This window comes from Gymnogyps californianus, chromosome 2 (assembly GCF_018139145.2).
Source record: "Gymnogyps californianus isolate 813 chromosome 2, ASM1813914v2, whole genome shotgun sequence".
In the NCBI taxonomy this organism is placed as follows: Eukaryota; Metazoa; Chordata; class Aves; order Accipitriformes; family Cathartidae; genus Gymnogyps; species Gymnogyps californianus.
In genome coordinates this window covers 61,472,881-61,489,518 of record NC_059472.1, presented here as the reverse complement: position 1 = coordinate 61,489,518, position 16,638 = coordinate 61,472,881, and the positions used below count along the sequence as shown (strand labels likewise).

General features: G+C 37.7%; 1 protein-coding gene across 1 annotated transcript in view; it reads right to left on the bottom strand.

The window, feature by feature from the left end:
- DOK6 (docking protein 6) overlaps positions 1–16,638 on the bottom strand; it is a 259,109-nt gene that overhangs the window by 153,792 nt on the left and 88,679 nt on the right. Inside the window, exon 2 of the mRNA XM_050891718.1 lies at positions 5,522–5,629. Within this exon, the coding sequence (XP_050747675.1) occupies positions 5,522–5,629 (108 nt within the window). The remainder of the gene's footprint in view (positions 1–5,521; positions 5,630–16,638) is intronic.

The following is a 16,638-nucleotide window of genomic DNA, read 5'->3' as shown; positions in this document are numbered from 1 at the left end:
CAAGCCTGAAAGAATTTCACTTTTTACATATCTTTTATCTTCTTTTACAAAAATAAGAAAGCTTGTTATTTATGCCCTCTTTTAAGTTGGTAAAGCTGTGGTGTCTATTTTTGGCCTTTTCTGATAGTGTAGGAACACTACCAAGAACATAGCCACCCCTGGGATGGGTGCAGCGCTATTGCCACTTTATGCCCTCTTTGGAGGGAGCAATGGGAGTAAACATAGCTGTTCTGCACAACCTCTACAATGAATGTTCAAGGGAAAACAGTACAGCTAAGCTATAACTTACCTGAGCAAGAGTATAATGATCTAAATTTACAGTAATGACAAGCTTTAATTTGATACCAGAAACTCGAATGAACAGATGAGGTCATGTTTCGACTAATGACTGTAATATTCACTGTTACTGTCAGGAGGCACTTGCCTATAAGGACTAATGCCATTACTGTTATTTATAATAAGAAAAATACGAGAAAAAAACACCAAAGCAATGCACAACAGCATTAGAGAATTTACAGAATAACAAATAAACCCACATATTTTCTGGATACTGGGGGGGCAGCTTATTCGCACATTAATAAATATTTATTTAGGATATGTAAACCAGAAAATCTCTATTTTTAATTCTCTTAATTTTGTGCTACCAGTCCTGTTTTTTCTTTTTTTTTAGCCCCTTCTATAATTCACATTGCCCAGTACATGGGTTTATTATGTAAGTATAGGAGATACATAGCCATCTAGGTAAAAAGTGCTTTAAACAGGAATTTGATTTGAGCTACAGTTCAAGCTCAAACATGGAAAAGTCGAGATCTTGATGAGTTACTTATATTGGGATACTGTTTGTGATCCTGGATACTGATTTGAATGCAGATAAATCAAAGGTATTAATTTTTGTTATGTTTCCACTTGAGAGGTAAAATTTTCTCCTGTAACCCTGCATAAGAAAGCTAGAAAACCTGCACAGTACAATCTAGTAAGACTGTGTGCTACTCCTAGGCCTTGTCCCAAGGTAACCTAGACCAATCTGAAGGTCTGAAGGACAGGAGTTCCTAGAGAATCCCAGTATGTTCTGAGTTCCCCTCTGCACCACCCCCTTTCTTCTACTAGTTATAAAGAGATTGTACAGAAATAAGGATCTCAGGGTTGATGTACATATTCTTATATGAACATTAGTATGCAATCAGAGCCTTTCACCCTCTCAAGCATGTTGGCCTTTCATAACAAGTTAGGCTTGCAACATATATTTTAATCTTCCTTAAAAAACACCAGGTCTCATTTCTTCAATATTTAATAAATTTTTTCATTGATTCTTAGAGTTCAGAGTTACTCTTCAACTTTGCACACCAGATGCCCTCTTTATATTTCGCAAATGAATAAGGAAACAGAGAATTTCAAAACAGGGCTAACAGTTTGCACTGGATAGCAATAAACATGCATTTTGGACTACTTCAAAATATAACAAAGCAATAAACAGCTCTAGAAAAGAAAGAAAGAGAATCAGGATGTTTTGATCCTATACCAGCAATCAAATAACTATATTTGCTCCCATAACAACCTGCACTGTTCCCTCAATAGTCACACTCGATGACTATTCACAACTCATGAACATCTACTTCATCACTATTTCATTTATTAGAATGGGCAATTGAGGGGAATAATAATTATGAAATAATAAAATATCCTTAAAAAGAACCCCTCAAGCCTGAGAATAAGATTCAGGGTTTCTATTTTCTGATAATATAACTTTAGAAATGATTTCATGACTTTATTTGAAAAATGGGTATAATCCAAGTGAATGGATACAATTCTTTTTTCTCTACAGCCAGAAACCCAATATCCTTTTAAATAGGAAAGAATATCCATTTCTTTCTCTTCCCGCTCCCTGCCCCCAAGGAGTGGAATAAGAGGAAAAAAAGGGGTGAAAAAGAACAATACCCTCCCTTCCATTTGCTTATGTTACATGCAAAGGGCCATGCTTCCATCAATACTACAACATGCAGCTGCATCTGTATTTATCTTATTTTTTTAGCTTCTCAAACGATTCTTACTTTTCACATGATTTTTCTACAAAGATGACAGTTGACAAGCAACGTATAAAGTGTTTCTGAGTCCTTTTACACATAAAGTACGCTATAGGCAATAACACACTCAAAAAACAATTTAAAAAAAAAAACCAAAAACACAAAAGCTCCCCCCAAAGCTCCACACTTTCATCCTTCTGCCCTGTTGCTAATCCACAAAAACTTCATAGATAAGGCATCTCCTCGGGATTTCAGCCATCACTATAGCTATTGTATTGGGTCTGACTGAGATGGAGTTAATTTCCCCCGCAGCAGCCCTCATAGTGCTGTGCCTTGTATTGGTAGCTAGAAAGGTGTTGATAATGCAGCAGTGTTTTGTCTACTGCTGAGCAGTGCTCGCACAGCATCAAGGCTGTCTCTCCAACATTCCCCCCTCACCAGTAAGCTGGGGGTGGGCAAGATCTTGGGAGGGGACATAGCCAGGACAGCTGACCCAAAATGACCAAAGGGATAATCCATACCATATGACTTCTGCTCAGCAATAAAAGCTAAGAGAAAGGAGGAGAAGGGGGCATTCGTTATTACGATGTTTGTCTTCCAGAGCAACCGCTACGCATACTGAAGCCCTACTTGTGGGAAGCGGTTGGTCATCGCCTGCTGATGGGAAGTAGAGAATAAATCTTTTGTTTTCCTTTGCTTCTGTGCGTGGCCTTTGCTTTTGCTTTATTAAACTGCCTTTATCTTGACCTACGAGTTTTTTCCATCTTATTTTCTTCCTCCCCAGTCCTGCTGAGGAGGGGAGTGATAGAGTGGCTTGATGGGCACCTGGTGTCCAGCCAAGGTCAACCCACCACAGTCCTTTTTGGTGCCTAATGTGGGCCATGAGGAAATCAAGATAAGGATGGTAATTGGGAGAGGTAACGGGCAAAACATGGACTGAACACAGCTAAAGAGAAAAGAGCAGAATGATTGTGGGGAATTTCAGTTGTTGTAATTGTGGTGAAGGGACGAGGGGTGAATTGTGTGTAAATTGTCCACTTTCGTTCGATGTTGTGATGATGTTATTTTGATTTTGGTGTGGGGAATTCTTTTTTTGTTGATGTGAGTGAAGTTTGTGAAGACTGTGTGATGAATGTGGATTTTAATGATAATTCTTAAATATGTGATTCACAGAGGTGAGGGGTGGAATGTATTCCATTTGTGTGGCAAAGTTTTGGTAGCAGGGGGGCTACAGGGGTGGCTTCTGTGAGAAGCTGCTAGAACCTTCTCATATGTCTGATAGAGCCAATGCCAGCCAGCTCCAAGACAGACCCGCCGCTGGCCAAGGCTGAGCCATCAGCAACAGTGGTAGCGCCTCTGTGATAACATATTTAAGAAAGGGAAAAGAAGTTACAGGGGAGTTGCAGTTGCAGCCAGAGAGAGAGGAGTGAGAAGATGTGAGAGAAACAACTCTGCAGACACCAAGGTCAGTGAAGAAGGAGGGGGAGGAGGTGCTCCAGGTGCCGGAGCAGAGATTCCCCTGCAGCCTGTGGTGAAGACCATGGTGAGGCAGGCTGTCCCCCTGCAGCCCATGGAGGTCCACGGTGGAGTAGATATCCACCTGCAGCCTGTGGAGGACCCCATGCTGGAGCAGGTGGATGTGTCCGAAGGAGGCTGTGACCCCGTGGGAAGCCCACGCTGGAGCAGGCTCCTGCCAGGACCTGTGGCCCATGGAGAGAGAGGAGCCCACACTGGAGCAGGTTTGCTGGCAGGACTTGTGACCCCACGGGGGACCCACGCTGGAGCAGTCTGTTCCTGAAGGACTGCACCCCACGGAAGGGACCCACGCTGGAGCAGTTCATGAAGAACTGCAGCCCGTGGGAAGGACTCATGTTGGAGAAGTTCATGGAGGACTGTCTCCCTTGGGAGGGACCCCACGCTGGAGCAGGGGAAGAATGTGAGGAGTCCTCCCCTGAGGAGGAAGGAGCAGCAGAAACAACGTGTGATGAACTGACTGCAACCCCCATTCCCCGTCCCCCTGCGCCACTGAGGGGGAGGAGGTGGAGAAATCGGGAGTAAAGTTAAGCCTGGAAGAAGGGAGGATAGGTGGGAACGTGTTTTTAAGATTTGGTTCTGTTTCTCATTATCCTACTCTGATTTGATTGGTAATAAATTAAATTAATTTTCTCCAAGTCAAGTCTGTTTTGCCCATGACAGTAATTGGTGAGTGATCTCCCTGTCTTTATCTCAACCCATGAGCCTTTCCTTATATTTTCTCTCCCCTGTCCAGCTGAGGAGGGGGAGTGATAGAGTGGCTTTGGTGGGCACCTGGCATCCAGCCAGGGTCAACCCACCACGGCTATCAGCCCAAACCATCCAATTAATCCTTTTAAAGATCTATCATTAAGTTACATTTTGAAAGCAAATGTTTTTTGAAATTTATGTTGAAGAGAAGAATCACTTTTGCTCGATGTGGACTTTCTACACATGGAAGCAAACATTGCCATTGTGGCACATCAGTGAAAGTGCCAATAGTCTAGTACACGCCAGTCCTAAACCTGGATGCCAATATAAGATCAGAAGTTGAAATTACTGGGACTCTTTTTCTTAGAAAATATTCACAGGATAATCACATGCTATTTATTATATATACATTTTTCATTTAAAGATACCATGAGGTTACTGGAACTTAAAGGCTAATTTGTAGTTTTATGATAAAAAGCATTAGACTTGCCTTCAAGAGATCTAGACTTGCATCCACACTCTTTCACTGCCTGCCGTGTGACCTTGGTTAAGTCATCTTTGTGTTCCAACTTGGCAGTTTTAACGTAATCTCTAACGTTGATATGACATAAAGCTAAGAGTGACTGGATAGAAGACCATAGCACAAGCACAGATCCCTGCCCTATCTTAGGATTAGCTAACTTGAAGTCTACTGACTGACTTGGGGAGCTGGTAACAGTAACTTACAAGATGGAAAGAAAAACCCATGCTTGAATATCTTGTTTTCCATCACAGAAGTGATAATGACAGAGAAAGCAGGGAGAATCTCATTCAGTGAATCCTGAATTTTTACCCTTAAAAATCCTTGCTGTTGAAAGAGCTTGTAAATCTTGAAGAGTTCTGGGAAAAATGTTACATATTCAACCAGTGTTGCCATTACAACCGAGGCATTTAGCAATTTCAGAATTTGTTCAGTACTTAGTTAATAACTAATGGTTAAACATTTGATTAAGCAGCCAATTTTACACGTTTCCAAAATACTAATGTTTAAAGAAAAAACATCAGCCTGTCACTTCACACACATTGGGGGTTTTGTGCTCATCTGGAAAAAACAGTGTGATATCTCACCTTTATCACTGAGATTTACAGACTTTTTACTGTGCTTTTAGCGTCAGGATTAGGTTTTCAACCCAATTCTCACCATATTGTTTGCAAACTAGACATATCAAGAACACACTCTTCCCAATGAAGAGTGGTATACAGGCAATGCTTCAGTTCACGAGAAAGGCATGACTTACCTTGTGAAAGTTCCTGAAATATGCTGCCTTCTCATCTGGAAATTTTTCTAGCCTCCTGGGTCCTTTACTGGAAGCCTTCTTGAAAACCAACCAACAACGCCTGAAAATCTGCAAACAAAATCAATGGATTATATTAGCTTTTCTTTAAAGGTGGACGCTATCACAAACGCATTCAGTTATATAATTGACTTAGGAAGAAATTTTAAAATGACAATATTTTATTTTAAAAGTCTGGAAAATTCTGAGAACATCAATTATTTCTACACAAGTGATCCCAATTCATCAATTTATACATATTAATTGTCAGTCTTTGCAGACTTTTTTGCTTCAATTTCTTTCACGCATGCCAAATTTGACAATTCCTGAGATGGAAGTAAATCCATGAACTTTGAATATGAAAAGAATTATAAAGCTGTCATTAGAGAAAGTACTTTCAGAAATCACTTCATGCATTTCTAGCTTTCACATTTATACTCTATTTCTGTGAAAGTATCGATACCATTGAGAAACATTCATTGCAGCTTTTAACACAACACAGTAATCAGTAGTTAGTATAAGCTCGTATGCACAGAAAAGAAAACACAAGGTTGAAATAAGCACCAATGTGACCATTACTGGACAACAACATCTAGCTATCTCACTTAGTTCAATGACAAACTTTCTAAGGAAAAACTAGGCAGATTATTAAAGTTTGGGAACATGTAGTGAAAAATAAAATCCTCCAGAAAGCACAAAACAAAACAGTATTTTCCTCTCATTTTAATGAGAAACACACTAGATTTTGCTTAAAATGCATTTTTAAGCAACGAGGGTACTTTATTAGACTATTTACCAAGCATTCTGATGGTACTGCCATAACTAGAAGTTTAAAATCAGGATTGAATTATCAAATAAGAATAGATTTGCAGTTCAAAGAGAAGCTGATTAAGGATAATCCTCTAGACTATATTATGCAAGTAAGGGATTAGATATTAATCTAGTTTTATAATCTTCGAAAATAGTTTACTTCATTCTCCTCTTCAGTACTTGCACAGCTCTATATACAATACCGTATGGAATTTTGTTTTATTATTTCAAGGATACATTGAAAAACAAAAAAAACCCAATACTAGCTAATGGTTCCACTGGCCAAATGTGAAGAGCCTTATTTCTTCAGAAATTCTACAAAATTTAATGACACAACACAAGAAGTACAGTACTATTTAATTTGGAGCAAACACATCTTCCATTACCAAAAAAAAAAAAAAAAACAAACAAGGAAATATGAGCAGGGGGAGCTAAAATAAGGAGTTTCCCCTCAGTGTGATGCTGTCTAAACTGAGTATAAGCAGCAAATATACTGTCATTAAAACAACTAAGCTTAATTAACCACATTCTGATATAATAATACTGACACTATCCTGTTCCATTATCTCAGATGAATGTTATCAGTCAAAATAAGTGTTTTCTTTTAAAAACTTACCATTGGACTACAGTATCAATATGTTTAATTATGAATACTTTTGGAAGAAAACATAGCATTTAATGAAATCCTCTGCAAGTATACTTCTTACAAAGCATACAAGTTTTAGGCTTTTTCTACTAAGGTTGTAAAGGGACAACTGTACAACTGTACTTCCTATCTCAGAAATTACTTCACCTAACCTGGGGGAGAGCAAAGACAATATCATATTTCCTGAAAAAAATGACATTACACTGTGGGACATCATAAACCATCTTTATTAGATAGTCCTTTCTTCAAATAACATCTTGGCAGTGTTGCAACTTACTTTACCAAAGCTACAGCACTGCTCCCACAGTTATCTCTTGATTAACCCATATTAACTTTTCACAACGTTACGGTGTGAAAAGCTCCACACACACAGGTAGAGGATATTCACACTATTCTGACCTCACTAAAAGCAATAGCACCAACTGTCCAAAGGGGACATGTTTATTCATTTAATGAAAGTGTCGCTTTTAATAATACTCCTGGCTCTTCTGGGATTTGGGTTTTTTTTAGTCTATGTGTATTTTCAGTTCATCTCTCTTCCTCTGAGGAAAGTCATTTCCTAAGAAGTACTTTATCAAGGTAAAAACCATTGCCTTCATTTCAAATCTTTTATTGATTTCCTTATTTTCATTATTTGCCCTTAATGGTTCACAGTCCTCAAAGACTTCTCTTTAGAAAAACAGATCAACCTACAGGCCCCATCGTCAGTGGCGGTAGGTTTTAGCACAGCCATGGAATCCACATTTTACAGATGACCTAAATTTTGGACAGCTGGTGATAAGGTAACAGAAGTTTTGTATTAATTGATTGGTAAGTTTTTTGAAGGTTGGGGGGTTTTTTTGGTCTTTTTTTCTCGTTTGGTTTTTTTTAATATATATGGCACAGTCATATTTCATTCTAATGCAAAGTATCAGTTAGATCCAGTACATCAGAAGTATCCCTAATAAATGGAAAACTAGACATGCAAAGTCAAGCAGTCAGATTTCTCCCTGTGAGGATGAGAACATTTTCCAGATAAAAGGTCATCTAATGCGTATTCCAAAGCAATTCCTTCAATGACAAATGAGCAGGGTCTCCTGAATGGCAACTTCAGCCTTTTTTCACTGGATATCAATCTGGGACACTGTGGAAGTGAGTTTGAGGGTTTGCAGCTAAACTGACAAAATTCAAGAGGGAGGCTTTGACCCCCTTATTAGTGGGCAGTTCAAAGTATCCATTGAAGAGGGCTAGATGCTAGTTATCTTTAAGGATGCTCCTTATTAGGCCTTTTCCCAAATTTCAGCATTGAGATGAATTCAAAGGCTTCAGCACATACACTGCGGGAATGAACAGCCCTTGCTTTTAAAGGAGAACACTGAATAGCAAGAGGAGGGAACCGTAAATTTTACCTTTAGACTGTTACTGCTTCAATTTATTGACATCTGTTTTTTCCAGACCTTTAGGGAGAGGAGAGATATGAAGAATGGAATGGCTTGAAGATGACTCCTGATATGGTATGTACATACACCAAGGTACATCCTTGCATTTGGATTTTATCTTTTTTTAACCTACTTTGAAAGCTGGTATAAACACATACAGTTCCACTGCATTTCAGCAGCATTTCACCTTATTACACCAACAGACAGTTTGTATCTCAGTGTTTGAAAAAGCATTAGCATATGAATTTACCTATAAATATGAATAATAGGTGCAGATGTGAGCATACAGCAAACAAATATTTGCCTTTCATAAGGCAACTCATTGTTATACAGAAGCCTGCTCAATTATTCATGAACCGTGAGATACTCTTTTATCCCTGGCCTACTTTAGGATGCCATTGGCTGTAATCAAAACTTCTGAAAGACTTCTAAAGTCCTCAGATAATTGGGGTAGCCATTGTGAAAGAAAACAGCATCAGCCCTTTAACAACAGAGAGAATGAGAACCACTCAGTGTTGTCTCCATAATATTTAGTATTTCCTGTGAGATTTAAGTGTCTGTTTTTCACACATGCGTAGCTGAAGAAATGCCAAATATTTGATCATTTAATCAGTTTTACAGCATTCTTGGATGAGCACTCACTGCTCGGCGAATATGATTTAAAAATTTTGTATCGAGGGCAAACAAAACAAAGTCTAACCCTATGCCATTGCTTTTTTCTGGAGAAATTCAGAAAGATAGCATTAAGTACATGCTATGTTTAGGTTCCTTTTATTAAAGTATCAATTAGAAGAACCAAAACTTATTCAGTACCTGAGAAGGAATCCATTGAAATTACCTGCTGAGTCCATGGCATAGCAGCACCTCTTTAAAAAACATCCTTCCTCTCTCAGTTTTACAAGATGGGCAAAGCACAAAAAATATATTCCTCTAGATCCCACTACCTGTGCGACTATATATCAATAAGCGATGGCAGTAACTCAGCATACTTGTGATCTGGTGAGAACTGATTCAGCTGCCCCTTGCAACATCATATGGGAATGATTTTCATTACAATGTACAAGCTTGCAGGAGAGAGCAGCCTCTGTTCCTAAGGATGGACTCTGAGTAGCCTCATCTCATTAGTGAGAGAAAAGGATTCCAGACCTGGAACAATATAACCTTATCACCCCCAAACGATTTCTGAAATCTTTCGAGTCAGAAATTCAACTTCAGTGCTACTCCATTTCTATAATCTTTAGAGATCCCTTTTTTATATTTTACCTGAAACACTGCAATAGATCGATTCATGATTAAAATCTCTGCATAATCTTCTTTTCTTACATTTTCTTCTGCTTAATTCACCTCTCAGCTCACCTTTCCAGCATGTTCATATTTTTTAATATTCTTGACTAATATATGCAAAAGTTTGGCCTCTGAACAGATCATTATTCTTCATGCTCATATCACACAGTTCTGTTTTACTGTTGCCATGGTTGTTCATAATAAATCCATTAAAAGACATATTACAGGAAATCCATTGGCTAAATTAGTTTTTTAGAAAGAAGAAAAACTTTCTCCGTTTCCTAAAATAATTTAAAATACTTGGTTTACAGTGGGAATCTTACGTATTATTTTCCATTTTCCAGAGATTTCTAAAGCTTTTTCCTAGTTTTGAGATTAACATTTCTTTTTATCCAGAGCTGTAGCTAATAAAGCTTTACCAGTCATCACTAATATTTAGAGAAGGGATTTTTATTGACAAATCTCTATACATTATTCCAGAAATTCCACCTCACATTCAAAAAAACCAGAAACAAAAACCCCCTCATCCATCTTTTTCTTTTTTTTTTAATAATGCCAAAAAAGAAAGTTACAACACTATAAGGTGGTTTTTTTTTCCCAAACCATTTAAGATGCTCTGAAATCTCCCTGCCCCTATCCAAAAGATAGTACAAATGACAATCACTTTCTTGGGTATATTGGAAAACCATCTTATTTTCTGCCACTAGCTGTAGAAACATTTGTCTCTTGAGAGAAGCAGCAGTGAGTCAGCTCCTAGTTACTAACAGAAACCATCACTGACTAGGACAGGCACCAAAGCATCACTCGTGGGGCTTTTTGCTAGCATAACCCATCAAATGGTTCTCCCAGGAAACCATCTACACAATAATATTCAGTCCTGCATTTACATCTCGTTATCTGCGGGAAAAGCTAGTTGATTTCTCCTCCCTGACTTTCTATGTGCAGTGCTCTCGTGTTAGACATGACAACATCTGCAGTGTATGCATTAAAAACACTAAAACAGGAGTATGTTCAAATTTACTTCACTAGTTATCTCCATTAAAAATGGATATTGGTTTTTATGGGGTATGTGAGAGAAATGTAGCATGTTGTGAGCTAAAAATTCTTGACTCACAAATTTAAAAATGTAGCATTCATAGTAAGAAAAATAAAAATAGTTGTCACAGTAAAGTCATATTTAACCATTGTTTTGTCACTCACCACTTTTTGATTTTTCTGTGCATATTTTGGCAAAGGGAGAAGAGACGAGGGGTGACACCTTACCACTTCAGTGGAACTACACTTGTCACACATTCAAGTAAAATTTAAGAGAAATTGAAAAGCAGTTGTTATCTGTAAAAAAGCCCAAGAGGAAAATGGGAAAACAAACCTATTCATGCCTCATCGAAAGAGCAAGTTACAGGATATAAGCTATTGCTGAGTAAAGTCAATAGAAAAAACCAAACCAAACCAAACCACCTCATTGTTGCAATCCACCTACTTGAGTTACCAACACTTTGCATTAAAAAGACAAAAGCAAGTACTGTTGTAACATGGCATGCCATCGCTCTGCACTTAGGTTTCTGGGCATCTTTGAAATTAAGGTGCCCTAGAAACAGTGTTTTCCCTGTCTTGAATGGCACTGATTTTGCTGTCTACTTTGTTGACTGCACTAAGTGGGTGCGTTTTGGGTGGCAAATTTGGATCCGTATGAAGAAGCAAGAGGGCTGGAACACTACCGCACAGCACTGAGCTCCCAAATTGGTGCAGAGGGTGCAGAGTAGCAGGGAATCGAGGCCAGCTCCTGCTCCTTTGCCACACCACTGGGAACTCATATATCTCCCAGCAGCAGAGCAGAGATCCTCCACAGTCATCTGACACCCACCTCCCAAACAGGAGAAGCAAAAATAACCCGTAGCCCTGCTCAGAAGCGTGAGGTTACTTGCTTCTGTCAGCAGCTCTGGGATGTGGGGCCAAGACTTTACCACAAGATACAATAAGCCTTGGGAGGTTTTCCTTTTTTTTTATTGATTCTAACGCTCCACCCACTCTTGCCTATTTCAACATATTTTCTTCAAACGTTATCAGAGTATCTACCACAAAGTAATTGCAATAAAAGCAAAGCTGTTTAAACTGTAAAGCCAGGATTAAAAAACCCACAAATATATCCCAAAAAGATGACTAGTAATGCCTTTAATAAAAAAATGCTGTCTAAAGGTGTGTTATGAAGGCTATCCAACAGGGAAACATTCCTCATATATGATAACCTTGCACGTACCCTTGAGCTTCATTTTATCATCCTAATTAGGAAGCAAGGTTAAACCTCTAGTTTATAAACCTTGTAGTATGACCTTCTACAACATTATAGAAGACAATTAGGCCTTAGATCATTTTAGTGTCATAGTTCAAATCCTAAAATTTCTGATAGCATTTTTTTATTATCATTATTTTCCAGATTGCAAATCTGCTGGCATTTAAAGTTAGGAATAGAAGAAATATAGAAACATCTGCTACAAGCTGTTTCATCTCAGATTAGATCAATCCTTGTGGGCTTGATGCAGTCAGTGAGAATTAGGGTGGTTAGAGAGAGATGATTAGGGACAATTCACCCAGTTACAGTATACATACATCATCTTTCTGCTGCCATAACATACCATTATAGATTCATATAGATGTTTATAATATACTATAATTTATGGTGTTATAGTCACAGGCTATACGTGTAATCCATAAAAAGATTTATTTTATTATTAGAGAGTTCTGTGAAATCAAAGCACACCATAGTAATTTTCCAGCTATTCCTATACTAACTAAACTACTGTATGTATAAACACTTTAGCTATGAAACCTGAAGCCTTTTTTTTCTGTGTTTAAAAAAGAGCAGGGGATACGTATCTGAAAAGATTTGCACGTTGTACTCCTGTGAAAAGTGTTATACAATTTTATCAATCCTTAAGCACCCACAGCTTAAAATCTCACCACTGTTACTTTGCTTTGAACTGTCAGCAGGGCAATTCAAGGACAGAAGGACAGCCTACACAAATAATACACTCAGTCTTCATAGCAGGCTGCAGATCAGCAGAATTTATCACTTATATCTGAATTAATCTTACGGTTATTTAAAAAAATCAGTTCCAGTAGCCATTTTTTGGCTTTCTGCATTTCTGACTCAAGTTTTGGCAAGACTAACTTCAGTGATTCTTTTGGAGCAAAACGCATACTGCTTGCTTCATGTCTGACCTCAGAGTAGATGCCAAAAATACCTCAAAACAAACCACAACAAAAATTTGGTTACAACAGGCAGGCATCCAGCAGGAAAATCCCAGAACTGAAAATATTTTTAAAGAAATTATGCCCAAGAAATCTCAAGCATTTCACTGAGCTTAAGTTGAATGTGTAGCAGCTACTTATGAACAATTACGTAGCCAGAATTTGTACCCAAGTTTGTATCTCCTCCCACAGGTACTTTTCTAAGTGTAATCAGAAAAAAATACCAACAGAAAAGTTATCGTTTCATTATACTTTAATATTAAATTTGAGTAACTTCTCAAACTGAACTGGAGTAACTAGCTTATTTAACTCATCTGAAGTTTTTTTGGTGGAAATACCAATTTTTTGTCCACTTTTTATAACGTTTTACTTCAATTAGTTACAAATAAACATAGTCCACTTGAATATGACAAACCACAACTAACAGTTTGATCTTCCACAATGGAAAGCAATATTTACAGAAGAAAAGTTATAACTCCTTTCATTAGTTTTTAATCACATAGCTATATATTGAAATAATGGAAATAGCACTGCAGTAAAGCTGCTTAATTTTTGACTCTTCCATAGATGAGCTTACTAAGCTGAAATGCAGTATCTTTTACATATTTACTACACAGTTATCACTTTGTTCTTGAAAAAATTAAAGGCATTTAGTGTACCTACAAAGGAACTTAATACTGAGAAACAGGCATGTTAGAGTTATTGAGATAGATAGATTTCTTATCTACATCTTTATAAAACAAAAGTCAGACCTTTACACACAATCTGAAATAACACACTTACATTGAAAGATGGTATCTATCTGCTCAGGTCCTTAATATTTTATGTTAGGAAGGTGGGGATCTGTGAAAATGAGTGTTACAAAATCAAAACCATGCAACAGAATACCTCACAACGAAGCAGAGCTTCCAAACAGACCAGTAATCACAAACATCTGTTCTATGCTACTGAGGGACAAAAACTCAAGTCATTTTTACAGCTCCAATTTAGAGGGTTACAAGCTCAAATTCAGCTTCAGAATCCAAAATTATTCCTTAGGTTTACATCAGCTAGTATTCTACCACATCTACCCTTACTTTTCTCTACATTATCACACAGAAATCTGTCTTAGCAGAGGTATCACAGTCCTCAAGATGCTGTTGTTTTGACTGATAAAATAAGTGCAAACAGTGTGCTTTGCATGGAATTTAATATAGCTGAGCATAGCACTAAGTCTAAAGCACTTTCCACAAAGAATAAAAATGTGAGCTGAATGTAAGTGCCACTGTATATTTATGTAGGTGTATAATTTCTAAAAGTAATTGATCCTCAGAGTAGAATAGAAAAGTTAGAGACTTTTATTCTTGGACGCATATTGTCAATTCAGCATATATCTAGAAAATCTTACAAATCCAGCCACACTGATATATATGGGTGAAAGCTAACTGTAATCCATAGGTGCCACTATTATATGCCTGGTCACAGTCCCTGGCACGCACACATGCATGAAGTGTATGCAACATGTTTAAATACAGTGAGACTAAACAATATATAAATGCCAACGTAGAAGAAAAGCCCTTCAAACATACTCTGACACATTGTACGACAGAACAGAGTACAGATTCTAAAAATGGCATTTATCCATGACATATCATTCAATAAACCTCTGAAGTATCAGGTTGTATGAATCAATCATGTTGGTTTCCCACAAATCCAATGTATCCTTTTTTATGAAGTTACATATTCTGCTTTGACTCTCCTTTAAGTATTATGATATGTCTGCTAGATTTTATGGAGAAATTCATTTTATATAGAAAAGAAGGTGTTCTGCAAAATGAAGCCTGCAGTAGGATTCAAGCAGGACCCTACAAATAGTAATGATCAAGAAGATGTCTAATATCAGTGCTGGTTTTTGACATTTGATCACCTGCATTATTGTAACCTATAAGTTAAATCTCCTCCTGCCAAAGAACCATAGTTTTAATAGATGCTAGTGTGCCCCCAAAGACCTTCATTACATCTTACTTTTAACCTAATTGAAGGGGAGGAAGATGAATTAACAGCTCATGGTAAGTGGAAATAGTTAAAAGCTCAGAGTTAGCAAGAATCCTCTGCAGCAGGAATAAAACAGATACTAAAATTGAGTACTGTGGTGAAATTTTCTGCAATATTCATATACAGAACTACCTGGAATTTTTAAAGTAAAAAAACAAAACAAAAATCAAACCAAACGCCCAAAAAAACAACTGTCATTTGCTCTGGGTCTTAAGAGTTTAAGAGGAACATGTATGCAGACAGAAAGATACATATTTCAAATACTTCATTCATTTGTATTAGTGATTTGCTTTCTGCCACTCTTGTGCTAATTATTTTACAATATTTCCCGAAAATCTCTGCTTAAAGATGTTACCGGTCTGCTATTACAATGCATCAATATTGCACTGAATAAACATGTAATCCAAAGCAAGAAAAGGATGAGAAAACAAACACTTTTACACACAACTAAGAGGATTTGGAAGAAAAAGCTATAGCCCTTAGCTCTTGTAACTACCACACCAGTTCTGTTCAGCTTTTGTTGCAACAGCAAATTTTTAACAGATAAAGACAGCTTTTACTCAGAGAAAACTAGCATGAAAAACCTTCCTTAAGAACTCAAATGCAGCTGGTGTGTTACATTCCCAGCCAGGATGTTCTGTGGGGAAATGTGCTACTACAGGGGATTAGAACTCATGTTGTTACAACCCCAGGGAAATAATGCAGAGGAAAAGTAGGTGGTTTCCAAACTCAGACTTCGTAAGTCCAAAAGACCACTCCGAATTCCCTGCTCTGTAACTGTGATAGGTCTCAAAAAAGTCTGCCCTGGAAGTGTTTTATAGATTCACCCAAAGTTTATCCAGGTAAAGCCACAGAAGCCATGCCAGTGCTTTAGTATGCTTTGGCTCAGACCCAAACTGGTAACACTCAAAGCATTATAGATCAAACACAAATTTCTTTGTTAAGGGAAAGATGGTCATCCCACCAAGTTAATAATATTATCTCAGAGGGAAAAAAAACCCAAAAACTCTCCCCCATCACTTCCACTGATTATCACCAGCTTTCCAGAGTTTGTAAGAAATAAAAGTGTCCTTTTACAACCATTTCCCATGGGCAGAAGAAAATTATTAGTCTGCCCAACTGATGCTATTTATTTTGATATTCCCATCAGCTGCACATAAATAGAAAACATTTTGATTTTCTATGCTCTGGGGACCACCTGAGGGCAGGAGTGGGTAGAAGAAGAGAAAAAAAATATATTGTGGCATTTCTGGTCAAATCAAACAGACAACCTATGATACCCTATACAGAGTACAAATATCTAGCATATTGGTTCAATATTAGCTAACACAAGTCCCTTTTCTCACTTGCAGTATTAAAAGTGCAGATAGGTCAACAGTAGAAAATTGCGTTGCTCACTTCCCATGACTGCTGAGATGGTCTCAGCTACAAGATCTGAAGTTGTAATACATTGTCTAACATAAAAAAAGGGGGGGGGGGGGCAGGAAATGTTGTGTGCTCCTTAGTATTAATTCTACCAGAAGCAAGATTTGGCATTGCAGTATTAACTGGTTAATCCTCATATTTTAGTTGTGAAGTTTGAGTGAGAGTTTAAGACTTAACAAGCACAAGACTTTGTTAGATACAGCTTTATTATACAG